This window comes from Aplidium turbinatum, chromosome 2, assembly GCF_918807975.1.
Source record: "Aplidium turbinatum chromosome 2, kaAplTurb1.1, whole genome shotgun sequence".
NCBI classification, from domain to species: domain Eukaryota; kingdom Metazoa; phylum Chordata; class Ascidiacea; order Aplousobranchia; family Polyclinidae; genus Aplidium; species Aplidium turbinatum.
The window spans coordinates 17973035-17996230 of record NC_137473.1 but is presented as its reverse complement, the minus strand read 5'-3'; the positions used below and the strand labels follow the sequence as shown (position 1 = coordinate 17996230).

General features: G+C 37.3%; 1 protein-coding gene across 1 annotated transcript; it reads right to left on the bottom strand.

The window, feature by feature from the left end:
* Positions 1-358: 358 nt before the first annotated feature.
* On the bottom strand, positions 359-23196 carry LOC145765308 (uncharacterized). The gene is made up of 16 exons (XM_082577110.1): positions 23085-23196; positions 19621-19797; positions 19072-19245; positions 18695-18749; positions 17611-17719; positions 16184-16356; positions 13378-13954; positions 12366-12497; positions 11098-11192; positions 9895-10627; positions 9373-9466; positions 6985-7093; positions 6596-6627; positions 5796-5918; positions 5341-5429; positions 359-4645 (listed from the first exon to the last, which is right to left on the bottom strand). The coding sequence occupies exons 1-16, from the start codon at positions 23133-23135 to the stop codon at positions 4600-4602; spliced, it is 2769 nt and encodes a 922-aa protein (XP_082433236.1). The 5' UTR covers positions 23136-23196; the 3' UTR covers positions 359-4599.

Sequence of the window (23196 nt, the reverse complement as noted above, 5' to 3'; positions counted from 1 at the left end):
CAACTGAACTTCGCAAACAACCTCTCCTAGCCGTTGTGAAAAGAAGTTCCTAAAAGGCTCATGACGCAGATACCAGGCTGTGGGAGCGTGGGTCAAGCAGTCGATTGCTGATCAAACGATCATTCATCGAAACGATATGAAGATTGGAGAGAAAGCTTTTTGTGGATTGGGATTTAGCGGAATATTTTCCATGATAAAAAAAAATCTCCCGAAAACCCTGTCATTTGATAAATTATCACAGTAAGCGTGCTTTCTGCCATTGCACTGAAACTGTCTGGTAACGCAGCCAAAATATGACAAAATGAAATCACTGCACGTCTCAAGATGAACTTCATCAAACAGAAACAAGTTGAAATTCTTTTATTCTTCATTGTATGGCGTCACACAGTGACTGACGGTTGACAGATTTTACTAATCTGCGTGTTTCTGATTGGACAAAAAGGAAACGCCACATGATCACGAAGACGACGACACGCTTCACCGAGCGCGTAAATATTACGCAAACCTGTTCCTAAAAGAAAGAAATATTTAAGCATAAAAGTCAAGTAATACGGTCAACAAAATATCAAAAACAAACAAACATACGATGCTCTCCGTAACCTGAAAAGTAGAATGCGTCGTAAATGTTAAAACAAACATTGCAAAAACGTAATATATGATTGAAAAACCATTTACTGCAGCAACGTGAGAACAATTGCATGTTATCAACAAAAATTGCCAAACGACCACTATATAAAAAACAAAGAGATTTTGAAACATGACACTGGTTAATTTTACGTCTTTACTATTATTGTGCACGGTGGTTTGAGCGTATCGCCACCCCTAGACGTTGTTTATTTTCGTTATTTGTTTGAAAAAGACAAGAGTATACTGAATTCCAAAGTTCAGCAAACCAGATCTTCTGAAAACGATACTGGGATAGGAACATAATCTGTTCATTGCAGCATCAAGGACACATGCGCAGAGGTTGAGGAGTCAATCGTCAATTGGTAATTGATCCTTCAAGACATAGTTCTTGTCTCCATTCGAAAGAACTGGTTTACCGAACCTTGGAATAGAGTCTCGCCCCATATCCTTCATCGGCTTTGCAGTTAGCAGAGGATTACGTCCATACACCTAGAAGCAGCCTTCTTCACAGGTAGAAAACCGAACTACATTTTAACAAAGATATATGAAAAAAACAATGTCTAAAAGGTGGCGAGACTTTCACCAATGTAATAATTTTCTTGAAAAACCCTGAGCTATGAAAACATGCAATCGCTCCCACACAGTTGTAGTAACTGGTAGAAAATACTCAAGAAAAAGAACTTCATTCAATAACAAATCGATTTCGCTTTGACCAGTCAGGGGTTAATAACGTCATGTGAGAACAATGTTGAAACAACTTAAAACTATGCAAACTGATGCCACCAATGTGCAAGAAAGTTAAAGAAAGTTGGCACAAAGTGATGTGACATTATGATGATAATAGTTGTCACTTAGAAATAAAACTATGTTAAATGGCGGCTTATTAAAGTTTGTTTTGTATTGAAAACCCAGCTTCCCATATAAAATTGATGCAAAACAGCGCCCTGTTGCTTCTGCACAATAAAAAACAAACAGTCTACAAACAGTACGTGATATGAATGTAAAACCAACAAAATCGATGAAGCAGTACGAAAGGACACCAGGGGAAACGTGTTAATTTCCACTTACCGTTGTCTGGTAAAACGACATTCATTATATTCCCTTTATCGGTAATTGCACAAAAAATAGGTTACGGTAAAGAACTTATTGGTTGTCTAGAACAAGTCACGTTTAGAACGCGGGGTATGTCACATTATTCTTATAAAGAATTCAAAAATGGTTAAACTTGCACAAAAGTTAAATAGGCTACATATGAAAATACATAACAAAATTAAGTCACACAAAACAGCGAGGACTCACCTTGGATTATTGTTATAAATAAGTTTAAGAGAAAAAAAAAAATAACTTATACAGTTTTACATTATATCATATACACAACGAATATACGCAATATATTGAAACATGTGATCATATACAGTGAAGTTTCAGCTTGTTTTCGACAAAAATTACACAAACGTTTGTGCTAAATACATTGAAATCATAATGAAAATATAAAAAATAAGATACTTACATGTTTTGAGTTTATTATATCCAACAAATCGTGCTATAGGCACTGACATGTTCATCCAAAAATCCTCAGTGAAAACGACATTTTTTCAACAAAAACAAAACATCATTTTGTGATTCTTACGAATGACAAAATGTTTACACTTTTGCAAAACTGATGCTTGCTTTTGCGCAAGTGGTTTAATTGTTATTCAATCTCTTGCTTTTAGATTCATTTAGCGTAAGGGCGTTGAATGAATGTTCAAACACCGGATATGTAGATTCAAACATTCTCAACAACACAAAACTTAACAATCGTTTTTTTTGCCAAATTTAATGAAAATATCACGGTACAACACCTCTATGTATAAGCAATAACCCAACCAGCAAATCAGTCCTCTTTTACATTTACTCGTTGAATCAATGTAAAAAAAAAACAGAACTGATTTGCTCACTGGGAAGCAAGGTAGTACACTGTACAGGCAACAGCGGCAAAAATGTACACCCTCACAAACAGGGATGCTCAACACACAGTCGTGGTGCTGTTCTAATTGACAAGTGGCAATACTTTCCCAATTCACTCGCTATTCATACTGATCAAATCAATCCAGCAAAGCGAGATCACTAACCCGGTTACAAATTTCCAAACGCAACCAGTCAAGAAGTTAAAGCGAATGTCCTTGATTTTCAAGAATGGTAAGCAAATGATTTAATAGGAACGAAACTGAACGGCACAATTTGAATAAAACTACAAGAAAAAAAGGAAATTGAGTTATTCATACGTTCGTTACTTGTCTAGTTTGTGTAAAGGCGGGATAAAGCTATCACTCATTAATAGGTTGCGTTCACTGTTGAAATTAGAAATTTTGAAACTAGGATGTTCATTTTTTTAAGTCCGTGATTGAGCCACAATGAAAAGTATGGATACACACTACACAGGGATTGAAAAAAAAATGCATTTTTGAAACTTTACTGTTGATCGAAACGGTAATATCTGATATTCAGCGCCAGAGCATTCTTTCGTTTCTACGGTTTCAATTTCACCATTTATTTATTCTGTAGTCAACCTTCAATCTCAACCCATCCGGCACAATTTTAATTTGATCATACTGTACAACACATTTTCTACAGCTGGCGTGTGGAAGTAACAAGCGTTCGTACAGAACATAGCATCCGCTGAGCAATACGGGCCACGTGTTACATTCACAACCACAATCTAAAAACTGCCGGGTACAAAGCAAAATAATAATGGCATTACACAAAAATGGGTCTTCTTTTTTTTTGTATAGCAAGCAAAGCTTGTCGTTTTTAAACCGTCACATATCGGCAACTTTTGCAGGTTGGCTTACAGCACTATGTGAGAAAAGCATAAAACAGGTTGAAACAGACTCAAGCGTGGACGTTGCTAAATAGCAGTGTACAAGTTCAGCAATGACAGCAAGCAACTTCTTTAGTCGCCAGCTTATTTTACATTGTCTGAACATAACGAGACGGTGCACCGACATTGCTTCCAGCTGAGCAAGTAAGAGATTGTAAATAGCCAGGCAACAAAACCTGTCATTTTTACATTGGTTCAACGATTGCACACGTTGAATCAAAGCAAAAATGACGGATTTTACTGTAAAATTACCAGGAGATAAAACATTTAAATCAATCCTTATCAATGTAGTGCATTTTTCTTTTGACGATTTTTGTACGTGCCTCATGTGACCACCCACCTATTTGACTGAATAAAAGACAACGATACAAAACTGAATTGAAATGGCATTTCCTTCTTAAACAAGTTAAACGATCAATAACTTTAAATGAACATTGCATGATGATTTCTCGCTCTGGGGTGGTGAGAAACAAATTGAACAGATAAAATTGCGTATCTGCAATATCATAATAGTGAGGGGTAATCTCAATTTAGTCAGTGTGTCATTTGTATATTTTATGACCGACAAAAATGGCGGCCATATTGGCAGAGTCGCACCTCGAAAGAGAATGCAATCCACTTCCTCGAAATGTAAAACGATCGTAACAAAACTTTTTGCTAATTAAATTGAAACCAGGCTTTTTCTTATTAAGTGGTTTGAATTGAACGAAACCTTTTTAAGGAGTTACACAATTTAAAAACATCAAAATAACGTCGATTGGTGTTGGGAGTTTAAATGGCATTAAACCAATGTAGTTATAGACAATCTTGTAAACGAATCCACAAAGAAAGAACTAATGACGTAATAGCGAATGTGTTTCTTGTTGAACACCAGCACACAAAGATGAAACATTAAAATACGACACAAAGTCTAAGACAGACTTTCGCTTTTTACAAAACCTCAGTTACTTTTACGATACTTTGGCGTTGTTTAGACGTTAAAGTAACGTAAATATGACAAATTCGCCGTGTTGGCCTCTAACAATAAGTCCACATTGTATAAAGATAACCACATAGTCTCGACTTTGCCTAATCCAAGTACACATCCACAGTTGTGTTGACATGCATCTTCAACCGACCAAGTTCACTGCTATGTATGATAGATCAACCATGAACCTGAAAGTAGAAAAAGAATACTCGCTGAGATAATGAGGATTCAAAGTCAATTCTATGCGATGAGTCTCATACAGTCATACATTAAAAATGCCAACATACGCTGACCTAACAAAAATAAAGAAAAAATTTTAAGTAAGCTTGACATTTGGCAACAATGAGACTCAATAAAACATAAACTATGTGGCAAGAACTAGTGGTGCGGTAACTGCCCTCTCTGGTTGAAACATATAACAACCATATGCGGAAATCAACTGCTTTTCCTCAGAAGCAAGCAGGAGCCTTGTTCTAAAAATCAACAGAAAGCAAAACAAAGTAACCTTAGCGAGCTTAACATAAAGTATTACACACAAAACAAAACATATAACATAATGACAGAGAACATCGTGAATCTGCGAGCTAGTAAACGGATAGACCCTCAAACCTAAACACTCAACAACAAAATTATACGTTGTCGAACAGACAGGGTGAGCAGTCGACCAAACAGAGAATCGACCGCTAGACCTTGCGATTCAGAGCGTAATTCAGTCAAGAAATCCAATCAGAAACTCAGTCGTTTTTACCTTGATTTAAGGTCTGTAGACGTTAAATCAATGTAAAAATGTATAATATAGTTTAAAGCCCGAATGGCTGGGAAGGCTCGAAACTTCACCGCTGCTGAAATCGTAATGTGAAAAAAGTAATGACAAGCAACATACCTGTTGTATTTCTCAGTAAACTCCTTGGCGTGCTGTGGTGATTTGAATGCTCCCGAGATTGTTCCATCCTTCTCGTTGTAGCTCACTGTCTGTAAGCAGTGGTTGCTATTATTACTTTGATGACAGCCACTCGAATGACATTGTTCTAATCTATATCGTTTCGCCATAAACCGGACGTAACCACACATCCATCAATAAACCGATCATTTCCAGAAAGATTCAGTTGAGGTTCGATGCGATCAATGTAAGTTAATTCACACTCAATGATGTCTCCTTTGGACGTTCTTCTTTTTCACATCTCTGATGCGTTAAGCAATATTAAAAAGTTGACATTTGTATGAAACTGTTTCTAACACGCTGTTAATTGTGTGTGAAAATGTTGACTTTTGTGTTCAGACCACGAGACCTGACGATAAATAATCATGAAAATGCAGGTTAGCCTTGAAAGCACTTACTTCAACCGGTCCCACGGCTTGCATCATACGTTCTATAGACTGAACTTTCGTGGCCGATGCTAGGTTACTGATCTTCACCGACTTTGGACCTTGTTTCGGGGTGGTGGCTTGCTTTATCGCGGCCTGGATTTTTATATTAGATTTATCCCTTCTAGTTTGTTACAATGAAGCTGAAAGGGTTTCTATGTGCACGTAGATTTTATATATTCTCGTTGATTAGAGACCTAGGTTGATTGGACGGGACATGGTGTCCACTTTCAAGTGTGGCAGGAAGTAAATGTAAACTCGTATTCACGTTGAGGATTGAACCAATGTCGTTTTGAGGTTAGGAAAGATGCTGCCACCATGAGGCCACACACCCAGAAAAATAACATATTTCTAGTTTCGTACGAAAAATAGCTGGCTTCATTTCAACAAAATATTTTTGTTTGCTTTTTAATTAATGGCCTACAAAAGCTAGCAGTGAAAACCACGTTTCATACGAAAAATATATAAACGTGTTCTTTAATTTGACAACAGAGAAAGATTTATTTTTCTTACAATGAAACACTGCAAATTAAGACCAGTATTACTTACTGCTCGTGTGCACAATGAGGGGCGAGGGCATACCAGCTCTATGACATTAAGCTGCAACAGCGAACGAAAGAATGCAAGCTATTGGCTCATACACGTAAAGAGTCGATAAGAAGACAGAATGAAAAAATCTATAACTCAGTCAGTCACAATCGTATTCCTAAAAAGTGAAAGATTCAACTTATCACGTCATCGAAATACAAAACCTCCACAAAGTTGCCACCAACCTTTGCCAGTTCTCGTGACGTCATTTCTCCACCTGTTAAAACAGAAGTCTCATCATATTATGTTGAGATTTGGTGCAGAACTACAGGTATTAAATGAATCCTGTAAATAACTACAGTCTTCTCTTATACACAAGTAGTTTCACTTATCTCCTAATCATGGGCGTGTTTGTACGGAACTTACTGCAGCTTGTACTTTCTTGCTCTTTGGATGATAATCAACAAAATAAAGATTACTTCTTAGTTTAATCACTTTATTCAACTCCAGATATAAAGCTAAAAATGGCTGTATACTGAAAAATGGCTGAAACGAGTAAGAATCATAGAGAGATCTTTTCGACTTTTCATACAGGCATTGAATCCACAATAAAGGCAAAGATAAATCAACTTGCCTCTTCTACGGGCTTTTTGCGCCAAAAATTCCTTCCGTTTTTGCTCCTGCTTCCGTAAACGAATGTGATAATCATCATCAACAGTCGCGGACGTCTCATTGTTCCAGTGCTACGCATTAGAAGGAAACAAAGAACAAAATCGTATCTCTCAGAATAAAATAGCAAATCTTCAACTTTATTCCACACTCAGTATTATAACGGAATGACCCATTGCGTCGAATCCAATTCGGAGAAGTCGATTCGGAGAAGTCGATTCGGAGAAATCCCATTTCGGAAAAAATCGATTTGAACATTTTCGAGAATTTGTAGGGATTATTTAGATAAGCGGCTTTCTGTTTACTTTTCCACATTCACCCATGCAAAAAGTCAGGCAATTAACTAAGCCTATAACAGTGCTTCCCAACCGGTGGGTCGCGACCCATTGATGGGTCGCAAAGCTATTTCAGGTGGGTCGCAAAGCATTTCTAAATGTTACTTAATGTTAAAATTTTCTAAAAATACCGACGTTACTATGGATCTCACAAGCCACAGTTTGGTCTTGAACAGTACTGCGCCTTCGCCATCGCTACTCTTACCCTTCACTTCATTTGTTGACTTACCATTTTCATCAATTGTGCACCCTGTTTTCTATTCGATCGGGAAATTATTGCGTTATCATTACGTAACAATTATGCAACAATGTAACAATTAGATGTGTTGTGTCGCATTAACAGTATGTACGTCAGTAGTAAAGATGTCATATCTCATTGTGGGTCGCACAATAAAACTTGCATTAAAAGTGGGTCGCGAAATGAAAAAGGTTGGGAAGCACTTGCCTATAACACTGGTCAACAAGTAATTTTTACAAGACAAACTAACAATCATTTCCAAGTAAGTAAGTAATTCAATACTAATACGCACTCAGTGTTATGCTTGGTCAAAATTGGTATTGTTTTCAGAAGTTAAACTGTGTAAGGTAGCTTTCAAATTGCTGTATTTTTGTTATTAGCATAGCTGGCAAGAGCGACTGCAACAAGTATGAGTGCTAGGCCAAGTAGCTCAAGACGAGGTTGATTGAGCATCGATACAAATTTTTGCTTAATATGTGGAGAGTAGGTACACATTTACCTTTTGATTCTGCAAAGCTGTTCACCAGCCACAAGCTTGCTTGGGCTAATAAAGTTAATTTATTACATTTTAAGGAAGCAATTGCCAGATTCGCCACTGATATGTCGACCGTGGTAACGATTCATGCGTAACAAGTATGGATGGGCAATTTAGAATTGGATCTTTGCATGCATGTCTTAAAACATTACGCTTGGTAACTTTTTCTTTTGTTGGTTATGTCACTGTATTTTATTCCCACAACACAATATCGTTTCTTTTGAATTCAGACAAAGAAAATAAATACACACAGTGTACAACTGCAAAAAGCGTACATTTTAATGGGAATTGGGAAAGCTATAATCTGTTGTCGCAAACAAAACTTTGACTTTATTTTGCGTTTTCTTTATTTCCTATGGCAGAAATATATAGAATCAGATTCGATGTAGGCCTAACTAGGCTACTCTAGCAGGCCTCCAAGCTCGTTTATTTTTCCTGAGACCAAGCATAGCCTACCAGAGATGCTTCCCGGCGGCCAAATTCTCGGGCCCGGCAACCAAAATAAAAAAATCCGCTAATTGATATCGTGTTTTTTTTGCGTTCACTCAAAGAACACCGCAAACAAGGACCGGAAACATATTTGCAGTTGTATCTAAATGCACTGCTTCCCACGTCGGTGTAGAGCTAGTTTTCGAGTTTTCATAGGTTGACAGCGACGCCTATACTTTGTTTAGTTGGTGAAAAAATATTGCAAATGCGAGTGAAGAGAAAAACATTCGAATACCAACGGCAAAGAGAAATGTTGGCTAGTGGAAGTCGGTCTAACATGGTCTACCGGCACGGTAGTTTCGAAGGCCGTTTCACGTTTGATAACTGTACATTTTTTTGCCGAGACTTAAGTTGAGTCTTTCGCTGACACTTTACTTAATTACTTCCTATTTGACCACTGTGTTTGTGGCTGAGAGTTTATTAAATTAACCTCTATTGTTAATAATGAAACGCCCTTTGATAACTTTTTTTTCTTTACTTTCTTTAGTTAGAATTTTCCGAAAAAGGCTTTCTCCGAACTGGGATTTCTCTGAATCCCTTCTCCGAATCGGATTCTCCAAATAGTGGCAGACCGGTATTATAATTACAAAAAATACAGCTTAATAACAATATACCATTTTGACATTAAAAGAAAAAATGTAGCATATGGATATTTTTCTTCACTAAGTCTTGCTCTCTGCTATAAACTAAAAAGTTACAAAAATGAAGTTCGAAACCAGGAGGGAGCAAAGCTAATATCATGTAAGAGCGACAAACCTGCTGGTTGATTTTACTCCCTGCATTAGGAGGAGGCTTCAAACGAGAGGATGGTTTGGGAAACTTTTGCGCATTGATTGTTCTGGTGATGGTTCTAGAAGTAACAACAAAAGTGATACGCGAGCAACAGCATAGCAAACAAAATAAATCCACAGATTAACTGATTGACATACAACATTAGCGCGGAAAAGGAGTTGTGGCGGCACAGCTAATGGTTCTTTGTATAAAATGGAAACATGAAATCTTTCAACCACAGAAAACATGATACGTTTGATGTTAAGTGGAGACTTAGGTAGTATTGGTATGTTTAGCTTGTCCAGGGACAAGGAAAACAGTATTTTATTCAGACTACAAGCACAAAAGAACTGGAAATGTGAAGGCAGGTTTACGAGCAAAGCCGCGCAATCCCAATAAACAAAAAGCTGACTAGAAATAAATCGTTTTCGACAATGCTCTCATCTGGCTATGCCATTGGAGTGATGAGTATTAAATGAATCTTGTTTTTAAAGGTATTCGACTTACCCAGATGCAAGCTGCCTGCCATCTATTCCCAACCTTGCTTTTAAATTTGCAGATTGCCTTTCATTCAAGACTGGACGAATGTGTACGGCAGGCTTCGTCCGTTGCATGGGATGACGTCCACTTGCCATGTGTGGTCGCAGTGGCAAGCCGCTTGAAGGTTGTAGAAGTGGTCGTGAGTTATTAACGTTTTGTGATGCAGAAAACGGGGGTCTCACATCGCCAAGCTGAGGGGGTCGCTGAATGTTTTCAACTCTTGGAGGAGGTCCAGACATCATTTGCGGCAAGTGAGGATGCACAGGTGGAGAATTTGAAAGTGTGATAAGCGTAGGTGGCCTCAGATGATTAACTTGTCCAGGAGGATTTCCGAAATTAGGAGGAGGAACAGATATGTTTGGAGGTGGGGGCCTGTTTATAGCACCAGGGGGAGGAATTGTGATTGGGGGACGAAAGCTTGCAGTGGGAGGCAAACCTGGTGGAGGAAACGTTTTATTTTGTTGTGTCTCTAGAGGAACTGAAACGTTTGGAGGAGGACCATGAGGAGCAATGGCAGCTTGGGTGAGTATTGGAGGAGGAGGAATAGAGAACAGAGCAGGAGATACGCCACTGAAGGGAGTACTTCCCGGCGTTGGTTTGCTCTCCAATGATGCAGGAGGATTAGCTGATGCGATGAGATTCCTTGCTCCTTTGAAATTCGGATTTATCAGTATTTTTCCAATGGGCTTTTGACTGGAACCTAAAAAACGAAAGAATGACAACAGCTGCTAAATTTCAATTCGGGTTCGCTGTGGTAGTAGCGGTTTGCACTAACTTTCGGAACACAGTTCCCTAGTCATATGCTACGATGAATGATTGATATTGGTTGTATTGAAGAAAAGTTGATATTAGTTTGAAGTGATGCGTAGCGAAAAACTACTTTTCAAAACTAATTAAAAAGTGGATACACGACAACTAAAGTTGTTTTTTCGATACTTGTATAAATTTAAGCTCACCGTCTAGATATATATTTTACTCAGTAAGTAGAAACAGCAGATTCACGCTACCCAACCAACCCAGTATCGATATCGTATTATCGTAACGTTAAAACCAAACATGGGTTGTTTACATCATTTATGAACTGTATAATTTAAACGTCACGTTAAAAAAAACAAAAAGCAATAATGATTGGCAATGAAAACAAAAACATTGTCGGCATCTAACACTCACTTTCCGATGCGGGAATCCGTCGTGGCGATCTTCTTCTAGGAGAGTACGATCGAGAACGACGACGGGATCGCTTCTTATGGGACTTCGCGTGCCGCCTACGTACATTCGTACAAGGATGATAAAAGATATTGAAGTTGTCATTTTAACAAAGTCACAATTGTGTATCAGTAGACGGGATGCGAATTTGTAATCTGCAAGTCTCGCTGCAGCAGATGAGGTTTATTAGCCAATCAGAAGGCAAGATTTCAATCAGCTGATTGCAGTCGTGCGACTCACGCACGTTAGAAAGTAGATTAATTGAACGTTTCGCTGTCGCCAGCATGGCGTGGAGGGTTATGGCTAGGGAATAGTCATTTCGATTCTTACCCCTGCCATTACTCTTTTTTCTTTTGCAATTACCAAAGAAAGTTCAAAGCAAGAATCAACTTCAACTCTCAGGCTGAGTTCTAGAAGAGTCACAATGACCGCAGTCAGGTGGTTAATAGAGAAAACTGTCCTCCGTTAAAGAGTCTACCGGTCAAAACACCCCATCTGCTGCAGCGACCTACAGATTACAAATACGCAGATGGAATAGAGACATATGAAAACTTAAACCTTACAATTAAGAGATTGCGTCTTTGATTGTCGCCCACCACAAAGATCACAATCTCTAGTCTTTTGTATGGAAAATTGGACATAGCTGGGGTACAATAAGGATAAAAAAGTAATTGAACTGTCATGTTTTGTCATTTTTTTTGCTTCCGATTTTAACAATTTATTTATTCTTTTAGTAAGAAAAGCTACATCAAGAATTACGATAAAATAATTATTCAAAGTTACACGACGCAGTGAATAAATATTTGATTAGCACATTTGACTCAGTGTAAAATATCTGAAAGACTTTTTCTCCAAAGGAAAAAGTATAACTTGAGTAGAGACTAGAGAGGTTACTTTTTTGAATAAAATGGATAATGAATTAACGATTCATCCAAAACTTGGTTTATATTCAGAAAAATTCAAATCATATCACTAACAATAATAAGATATAATAATTGCTTTGCTTCTGCACCTATTGATTAAAAAAATATTGTTATGCGCTCTACATTATATTGCAAGAACTTTACATTTACAACACTTACACTATTCCACCAAACTATGTGAGGATAAATAAAAAAAGGAGAGAACTGAAAACTCGCAAGCAGAGTGAAAAAAATCAAGTACATGAAAAAAATCAAGCACGCCAGACAAACATCAATTACAACACTTCAAAAGAAGTTACGACTAGTTACCGGTGTCTGGGTGGTGTCCTAGACCTGGATCGAGATCGTGATCGACTCCTGGACCTGCGGGGACGGAGGACTTTGCGTTTGCTGTTGTAATACATTGGAGATGAAGATCTAGATCGGGACCTAGATCGAGATCTGAAATAAAGCAAACAAACATGACATGAAATATATTCTAATAAAGCATTCAAATATGGCATTGACACTTCTACATTCATTTCAAATCAGGTGTTCTTCAGCTCTCAGTGCTTATGATAAAAATCTAGAAGCACATTTTATTTCTCTCATAGTGAAATAATTTCATAATACATGAAGAAACATGACACTCAAGATTCTTTTTTCAATTATTGCTGTTGAAACAAAATAGGCAGAGATCAAACACAACAAAGTTTTGAGAAACAGGAAAGAAACGGTCGAAGTTCGTGACTAAAATGTACGTTGGCTGACCAGATTATCTTGTACACTTAACTTTTGTATGTGTAGGCTGCAATAGCATCTGAAGTGCAATGTGCATTGTGGTTGCTGTGGTATGATAAATCTCAGTGCAGTTCGTATTATATACTTTTACAATGTACTACAGGCATTATGTTCACATGATAGCATTTGTTACTCGGGTGTCACCATTAAAAGTGTACTCAATGATTACACTATTTCGTATGCAGCGTTTCAAAACGCTTCAATAAATCCATTTGAAATTACAGTATATCGGAGAAAATTGAAGTTTCCAACTACAAGCTACGATTTTTATTCAGAATCCATTTTCAGTGTTGTTGCTATTAATCGTATTCTGTTCTCATTGAAAATCGCACAGTCAGATTGCTTAATGTCAATGACTTGTTTTTTGTGTTGAATAAACATATGAAGTTATTCGGAGCTGTTTAGTTTTATGTGGTCGTGGTTTAAAAAAGCAAGACCTCTATTAAACCTGTATAACAAAATTTTAAACAGTAAGAACAGTCACAGATTCAAAAATAAAACACAAGAAAAGAATAATGAGCACAACAATATTTTTATTTACCTTGTGATTTTTACTGAAAGTTTTGGAGAATCAACTCTTTTTGGCTCTTTGTCGAACAGAACTTCTCTATCTTGCTTCAAATCGATAGTTTTTATGGGCTGGCCAGTAGTTTCCTCTCTTTGAGAAGCAGACATGAGAGTAGGAATCGGATTTCCAACATTTTGGACAGGAGCTTCTGATGTACGATTTGTTACAGAAAGAACCGGAATAGAAGCTGTGATTGGAGGAGGAGGGAGTCTAGAGATGGTCACTGGAAGAGGATGCTGTATCATAGGAGGCGGAGGCTGCTGAAGCAAAGGATTAGCATTCAGTCCAGCCAAAGTGGGACGTTGGACCGGAGGTTGTGAAGAAATGAGCAAAGGGTTCCAATGGGGAGGCGGAGGAGGACGCAACATCCGGATGTTCATTGGAGGAGGAGGAATTGATGTTCGTGGAAAATTATTTGCTTGTCTCATGATGGGAGGAGGCCGATTAAACAAGTGAGGAGGTTGGGAAACATTGATCCCCATCCTGGGCATGGCTCGAAAAGGAGGGAAATTCAACAAAGGTTTTTGTCTTTGATTCATGCGTTGTCCTCCTAAAAATACAACTTTTATGTAATTTAACGTCAATATGTCACTGCTTTCATTCATTCATGGCTTGTCACACTAGCGTCGAGACCAGATAAGAGCATTGTTGGTAGTACTAAAAGTCAAAGCAAAAACATGTTGGATTGATGTTTCTTATTTTTTTATATTTTACACACCTATACTCGAACATGCAAGTCATGCATTTTACCACTTAACAATGAAATCCTAATGCACCTATTTCAAACATTCTGCTATAGGTATATATATTATATAATCTTTCCTACAATGCGCAGGCTGGAAATATTGTAACAGATGTTGGTTGGCGTTTAATGAAACACGATGTAAGGTTAGATGAGTACTCCGCATCCGTCTTGTTTGAGAGGGGGGAATGTATGCAAAAATTACAGTTCTTGCTGAATTACAACCGTGGCAGAAAACACTGGGGCTTCTCTTTGCATTTAGGGAAGTGCATTTAATGAACAGTTAGACTGCAGCGTTTCTTAACCTTTTCTGACTCTAGCACCCCGGTAAACAGGCCTGACCAGTCTAGCACCCCCTAACTATTGTTGACATACGACTACTACAGTGCCGACCAAAAGTTTAGTAGAGGCCGAAATTTTTACATGCCTTCAGATCGCTGGCGACATATTTTGTAATGAAGTCTCTTGTTGTTTAACAAACTGTGCAGTTGTTTTAACGAAGTTGATTCGGGATTTGGTATTTGACTTTCATTCACCAACAGAAATTCAATTATAATCATATGTAATTGAATCAACTCTCTTAAAACAACACTACAGTTTGTTAGGGGACAAAAAAATACAAACTATACTGCTAGCGATCAAAAAGCATGTCAAAATTTCGGCGCCGCCATTAAACTTTGGCCGGCACTATTGAAAGGAAAGCGATGTACAAATTGATCATTTTGCTTATTCTTCAAAACTACTGTCGTCACTAGTGATAAAAGAAATAGGAAAACCCGAGAATAGTGAAAGAACATGAACAAACTTAAGCATACTTAAGTTACCCAGCTGGGTAACTAGTTACACATGAATCAATGGGATTTCTGTTGTTGCTTATGTGTGACCAATTCCGGTTTCTCTATTCGAGGCTTCGTGCTAGTCAAAGCCACTCTCATATCGTGGAGCAACCCATGTTGAAGGCGATTCCTTTGTTTTTATTTGGAGCATGGTGGAAAACGCCTTTTCACACAGGTAGGTAGTCGGAAATGGAAAGATCAGTTCCACTGTTGCTCGTTCCAATGCAGGATATGCTGTCAACTGATCACACCAGAAATCAGCAAGCGGAAGGACAAAATTTTGTCCAACAACTCTTATTCACCTGCATGTCAATCAGCTCCTCCTTTAGTCTATTATTATCACTCATGTCTGCCAAGAAGGGCTGCTGTATCCACTCTGGATACAAGTGATTTGTGGGAATGTATTTTGCCATGGTGGTTTCTAGAAGCGAGAGGTGAGCAATAATATTACAACAAAGCAACCACCAGGTGAGTTCGCACAATCTACTCAGGATCAATTTGCGTACTTGACTGGGAGATGACTACAATAACAGCAAATCATGTTGGCTACTTCGAAACAGCAATCATTGATATGACAACTGCTGATTCTGACAGAAAGATAAAAAAATGCAGGAAAATAAAATGGCATTTTTTGGCATTATACTGCATGCATTTAGCACCTCCTACAGTCCATTCCAGCACCCCCAGTTAAGAAACGCTGAGTTAGAGTAAAAGAAAAACTCTGAATGGTAAACTTGACATGTTATGATAAAGTCATAGACATATCAGGGCACATTTTCAATGCCAACGAAATAAGCTTTAATTAATCCGGTTGAGATGGTCTTTAACTTTATGCAATATCTTGTCGACAAACAATTTCATTTTAAAATGTTGAGGAACTTATAACAAAACACCTAAAAAGTTTGAGTTAAGTTTTATTGTTGGTTTAAAGCTAACAAATCTCTGAACATGGTGGAAGATCAACGGCTTGCAATCGAATCCAATCGAATCCAACCGAAGTATATAAATGTTTTTGTAATATATTTATAAACTTCAGTAAACTTTTGCTAATTGCCATCGCATAGGCAGATAAGTCGTTTTGGAAACATTCCACGAAAATATGATTCTTACAGCTCTTTAGTGAGTGATGCTTATAGTCAAGCTTGTTAAAATCGATGAAGATATGCCCTTCTGCTTTAGGAGCATTGATACAGTTACGAACCTCTTAATGGAAATCGGCCCTGCATGGGATTTCCTCTTCTGTTTCTGCGATTTTTCCCACCAAATTTTTTGTTTCTCTTCTCATTTTGTTGCTTGTTGAAATCTTCTATTTTCTGGCGTGCTTCCTCAGATATTTCCAGCGTGTCAGGAATGGCCCTGGTTTCTGTGTTGGATCTGTTAAATAAAATTGAAAATTAAAATTGTTAATGCTTTTACAATCATCATCATAATCCATCGTCGGTTTGTTCCCCACTAGTGGGGGTGGCCGATGATAGATAGAACTAGAACAATAGAAATAGATAGAAATGATAGATAGAATAGATAGAAAATGAATAGATAGTATGATAGAACAATTTGAAGTTTACCAACAGACTGCTCTAAATAGTGAATTGTGGTTTGCGTGACACAAAACAACCACATCTATCAGACAGTTATATATTTTTGTTCGGCAGCAAAACAAAACATAATACAGTGTGCAATGTGCATCCAATGAGAGAGAGCAAAAAACTGTAGGCGTAAGAGGACGTCGAGTCTACACTCTCTCATTCGAACAGGTATAAAGGCCTACAAAAACAAATGTTATGCTATTCAAATAGTAATAACTATACTGTAAAATAAAACAATAGAGAAAAGAAAAAAGAAACGAATGCGGACGCAAGAAATGCCAAAAAAAAATAATGATATAATATTGAAGAAAATCAAGTACGGTAGCCTAGTGGCTGTCGCTTCTACAACTCTTGTTTACTGAGGTAGTGTTGTTTGCAAGTTTTGTTGAACAGTGAACAGTTTATAGCCTTTTCCATATGTTTTTTTATATTGAGGAGTGTTGTTCTGTATTTTGATTCCCATGCATTTTAAACTTTTTTAAACTAATTGGGTATCAAACTGACTTCATTCTTCCATTCTATTAATTTAAAAATTGCTTATTCAATATTCATCTGCTGAAATATAAAAATCAGAGCAGAAGACATTGGCTCACAAGCGTCAAGCAAGCCAGGGACATAGAAATGGGGGGAGCTTGGGGAGCAATCGCCCACCCTCCTCAAAACTTTATTTTGCCAACAGAAAAAAATGTTTTAATACTATTACAACGTTTTAATGCCATTGTAATTCATGTTGAATGACGTTTGCCCCTCCAACAGTTGCTTTCCCCCCATCAATTTTCTTTCCAGATATATCACTGAAGCAAGCATCCTAAAATAACAACATCGGGTTTTCATTTATCTTAAATGTGTTCTTGGAATGAGTTTGATCTTTGTACAAATTCTTTAATTTAGCGATTGTTGCACGCATTCATGTAGTTTCTGTGAATTCATTTTTGATTTTTAACTACTAATTATTCGAACATCACCAGCATTTCATGTAAATTGCAACCGCATAATGTACAGTATATATTGAAAATAAAACAAGTTTGAAAAACGGGCCTACCTTTTGGAACTAACAGATATCTGTTTATCGCCCCTTTCCGATTTGAATCGATCCCTTTTATCTGGTTCATCATCGTCACTTTCTTCGTCTTCATCTAGAAGTTTATCTTCTGATAAAAAAAGATATATACCGTATATAAAAAACCTACGTAGTGTCGAAATGGTTAGTGCTAACCTATGCTGGGTTTTTTTTTTCACTGAGACTTTTCGGTCATTTGTCCGAAATGACTTGAAAAAATTCGGTCATTTTACAACGGAAAGGAATAAAAACAAGTAAGAATGACCAATTGACTATATATTTTTTCGGACATTTTGACCAAATTGACTATATATTTTTTTTTCAGATATTTTGCTAAAAAATCGGTCAATGACCGATAAATGACTGAAAAAAAAAACCCCAGTTACATAGAAGTATGTTTTTAATATCGTTTAACATCACTTTAGTTTATGCGAGTCTACTCCTGTAATGCAATCTACAATATTTCACTTCGACTTATTTTGCCTGGGTTTGCCTTATTCTGTCATCTGTTAATTTATACAAGTCTAGTAAAAATACAACAATGATAAAATTGATTAGGCTATTCATGATATATATATATATATAGTGGACTCGGTATGAGTCTCTACAATACACACTCGGTATTTTCTAGAAATCAGGATTTTAACTCAAAGCTTGTAATAAAACCGATTGATCAAGGAAGCAGTGGAATAAAAAGCAACCCACCTGAACCTCAACTTGTTACATAACAGACTTTTCTGTATTAACTCAATCTTATTATGTGCCAATTTACTGTATTTATCTAAGAAGCCTTTCTGCTCATTGAACTGTTTTTTTGGGTATAAGCTAGGTGTGTATTTTTTGCCCAATTAAAGCAGAAAAATTTTAGCACGGTTTTGTTAGGTTTGGTTGGTCTCAGGACATACCTATCTCAAACATGAACCATCCACTAACCTTTCTAGCTCATGCAAAATAGTTTTGTTTTAACATACACAGCATAATCTGTATCAAACTTTGAGTGTTTTACTGTTTTCATAAACATGTCATTTAACATAAATTTACTGAGAAACATTAAAGCAATACTTACCTTGATTATCAATGTTACAAGTATCGCCATCCTCTCCAAGCAACAAATTCTCATCCTAAACGACCAATGAGTTGTTTTTGAAAGAAATCAAGTTCCCATATACAGATCTATTTTCTAAATTACGGTACTTACTTTTAAAAGTTTGGATAATCACAATAGTCTGTTTAATTCAACGTTATAGGACACTCATTCAACAAAGAAAAAGTCAAAAAGAAACATAAAAACTAAGGACTGAAAATTAGCATTTAAGCAGCGCCTCAGCTCATATCTGATTTTCTGAAAAATCTACTTTGCAAAGGTGTTGTGGTAAAGTCTAAGGTTGGCATTAAGATTAAGCAGCAACAACATGACAAATCAATAAACAAAATTAAACCTACTGATGTGTCCATTGAAAGCTTCTGGTTGCTAACACTGGAAATAGTTCTGTAAATTTTGATTTCTTTTCTCGAAGAATCATCATCAGCAGGCACATAATCAGTCTCATCTCGGGTATCAGTTCCATCAGAGTCAGAGTCAATCAAAGTTGATGAAATAGTTCGTTTTAAAGATGTCTGATGAAAATAATAAAACATTACAAATCATTGATGTGAGAGTGGGGATCAAGATTTTTGATGGTAAATAAACATCACTAGAAACAGAAAGCCAAAGTTGAGACTAGTAAATCTGACCCGCCCTGATGCAATTAAACTGTATGATATATATATCTTTTATATTTTTCTCACACGACAACCACATCCTTTATGAATCTTTACTCTGATAACACATTTCTAATGCAACAATAGCATATTAACACCTATAGGTATCTAGCAGCTGTCAAAGCAGCACTTTCTTGCGATTAAAGTGCATACTTTCTGTCTTCTGAACAGTGAGACAAATGTAACATGTTGCAAGAGTTAAAGATATCAAAAATATCACAGATGGCATACTTGCTCAGCGAATTCAGTATTGCTTGCATCAAAGGTGATTGGTTGTTGAGAAGTATATGTGGGACTGGGATCAGGATTTATGTTTGTAGGTGGAGTGGTATTAAGTAGCTCATGTTCATCATCACTTCCGTAAAGCAAATTTTCCTCATCAAAATCATCATCAAAGTCATCATCTTTCTGTGAAAATAGTATACAATCTTATCATATAAAAAAAGTTTCTGTTGTTAGTAGCATGACAGCTAAGGTCTGAGATTGATGAACAATGTATTTAAACTTGTTTAGATTGTTTTTCAGCAACAATTAAATCAAGAATTTTCAACCTGGGGGTTGCAAGCCATTATTCGGGGGGGATGGCGAGAAATTGAAATGAACCTGAAAATTCAGGATATTGTTTTTAATTATTTTTTGCCAAAAAAAAAAAAAATGTTTTTTTTCACAGTTGACCATTCCTCAACGCTATTGTTTAGGCTTTCAGACGATGCAAAGGCTTTAACAATAGAAAAGCATTCAATATTTTTAGGGACTATCCCTACATATATTTCACCTAGTTCCTGTATGTTGCTTTGAGCCTACTAAGGTTAACCAGTAACCAGTATGATACATATTCAAATTACCGTATATTCTAAGTGCATTGTATGATTGCTGCTTTAATTACATCAATGACCTCAAATAGGCACATGGACCGGTTGGACCCTATATACATTAGGGTGGCTCTTAAAATTGAGTTTTTGAATTTTGCTTGGGACACCCTTTCAAATGGTGAGGTTGTCAGAAAAAATAACTCTTGCAAATTTTTTTTAAATTTGAAGTTGATTTAGAGGTGGCCCTCCCCCCCTAAAGTTCTGTGCCCTCCCTCGAAATACCAAATCTGCGTATCTCAAAAACCACTTGAGCTGGAGATACAGTTTTTGTGTTAAAAGATGCAGAAAACATGGTTTTCTATCTGCTTTCTGAACATTGAATGCATCTATCTTGAGTAGAAAAGCAGTTATTTAGAAAAAACGCACTTGACCAAACCTTGATTTTACAACCTTTTTTGTGACCACAAAACCGTCTACAAAATTTCGTTTTTTTGTCTTAATTTTTGCACCTTAGAGGGAACACTGGTAACGATATTCATTTCAAAATATAATTCTGGTCAGTACTGGAAGAAGCGATATTATCGACAATACTTTACATATTGCCTTGCGTATCGTGACAGGATGTCTGCGACCTACACCATCGGACAATTTCCCTGTCCTTGCAGGCAATCAACCAGCTGAGTTTCGTCGCAAAGAAGCCATCCTGTCTCTTTCTCGCCGCACTACGAACCCCAACCACTTGCTCCACTCAAGTCTCTACGAGTCTGTGAGTGAGCAATCGAGCATCCTCGGCAACTGAAATCGAGACACCCATTTGTATGTGACACACAACTCCTGATGAAAACCGCTGAAGACCAATCCATCAGCGCGGCTACCTGGGAGGACAAAAAATGGAGCTCAGAGTGGAAGAAGAACTCCTCAAGACTCTAAAGTTGTATCTCCGACACCAGCCCCCATCCAACCGGAATGCATAATTTGCCAAGGAAGGCCTGGGTGCGGCTCAACCGCCTGCGTACCGGGCTAGCCTACTGGAGTCAGACTATTCCGCTCCAACATGCACAAATGGGGGATGGCTCCATCCGCAATCTGTGAGTGTGGCAAAGAGGAACAAACCACAGACCACACCATCTGTAACTGCGCCAAATGGTGTGCGTGGTCTGCTTGAACTGGATGACGAATCAATGGACGAATCAAAGGATTGCTGCTCGACACCTGCTCAAGCATCTAAACCACATCGCCACTGCCCAAGAGTGGTAAAAGACAGAGCCCTTGACCCCTGGAGTAACAAAGAAGGTTTAAACGGAGAAGAATCGATAATATTGTTCTTGTTGGAATTTGGAAACAGTTTCCTGTGTTCAGTAACAACTTGCAAAAGAAACTGGTTGGTACTCATCTTCAGTTAAGATTTTGTTAAAATCCTGGATTAGACTTAGAGCAACTCCTCTCTCTGGTCTGTCATTCACTACTGAAAGTCCCTTCGCCATGTGTAAAGCTTGAATAAATGCACCATCTTCTGTCCAATGAGCAGGATCCTTTGAAAGTATAATTATTGCTTCATCTTCACCCAACAGCTGAAGAAGCCATTTTGAATTAGAGGTGCAATACTGTTCTAGACCCTTATTGCTAAGAAACGCATCTACTTTGATGCTTGGTCTCCTTGGTGGACGTTCTCCTGTTTCATCTAACATGGTTGCCACCATTAGCTTTTTATTTTCCACAGACAATCGAGAGTCAAACAAGGCTAGTCCAACCATCTCTTCGGACAGATACCATAAATGCAGACCAAGCTTTTTGCATAAATCGCCTTCGCGTCGCCATCCAACAAGTGCGATGCATAGCACCTGAAGCTTGAAAGCGGATTCCATGCTCAGGAGTTTCTCCAAGAATATGATAAAAAACGGGCATTTTAGCTATGCATGAATGCATAAAAGTTTAGGAATACTTATTTCGTTTATTGCTTTACCAGTTTTACTTTTGAATAGCTGAACTTTGTTTATTGAATAGCTTGGGCCACAATACTTGTTTAGCACTGTTTTGTGCTAGAATACCGAAAACATGTTTTTTCTAAATAACTGCTTTTCTACTCAAGATAGACGCAATCACTGTTCAGAAAGCAGATAGGAAATCATGCTTTCTGCATCTTTTGACACAAAAACCGTATCTTTAGCTCAAGCAGTTTTTGAGATATGCAGATTTGGTATTTTGGAGGAGGGCGCAAAACTTTAGGGGGGGAGGGCCACCTCTAAATCAATTTCAAATTCAAAAATTTTTTGCAGGAGTTATTTTTTCTGACAACCTCACCTTTTAAAAGGGTGTCCCACATAAAATTCAAATTTTTTTCATTTTTTGCCAAATAAGAGCCACCCTAATATACATATCACAAATTATGCAAATCGGACCAAAATTGGAAAAGAGATTCAAACAGCTTTGGTACACTATATATACTAGTACCGCTAGAATGCACCCAAATTCGTACCCTAAACAATTCGTACCCTGAAAAGATCGAGAGAAAAAGTGAAGGATCATTACCGAAAATTTTAAAATGTTTGCAAAAACTGCGGAAAAGCGGAAACTCCGATCAGCGACTTCAGCTTTTTTAATTTTTCCTCTCGATCTTTTCAGGGTACGAGTTAGGTTGCACCCGTACCGCTACATCATAATAAACTCATGTTCTAATTACTGTGATAGTTTATTAAGCATTGCAACCAACAAATTGTCTTGTATAAAGATTTCTTAAATTGGCTTCTTTCTTTAAATAGGCTAGTCCGATTGAATTGACTTTCAGAACTATCTGATAAACAAATAAATCTCATTGAACTATCAAAAGAAGGATTGTAACTCAAATTTAAACTGTCCAAAATTTATAAATAAAATATTATATACCTTTCTGTAATCTTCTGACAGCAAGTCGTCATCATCCAACAAGTCAGACATATCAACTGCTTGATAACATATAGACTTCGTAGAACTTTTCTTTATGTTACTGACACAAAAA

What these genes read in the sequence shown, in the direction of transcription:
- LOC145765308 (XM_082577110.1), bottom strand. Translation starts at nt 23,135, where the DNA reads ATGTCTGACTTGTTGGATGATGACGACTTGCTGTCAGAAGATTACAGA. An exon ending in AGCTTTCAATGGACACATCA is followed by an intron (nt 18,750 to 19,071) that starts GTAGGTTTAATT and finishes TTGGTCGTTTAG; the next exon opens with GATGAGAATTTGTTGCTTGG. An exon ending in AGGACACCACCCAGACACCG is followed by an intron (nt 11,193 to 12,365) that starts GTAACTAGTCGT and finishes GAATGTACGTAG; the next exon opens with GCGGCACGCGAAGTCCCATA.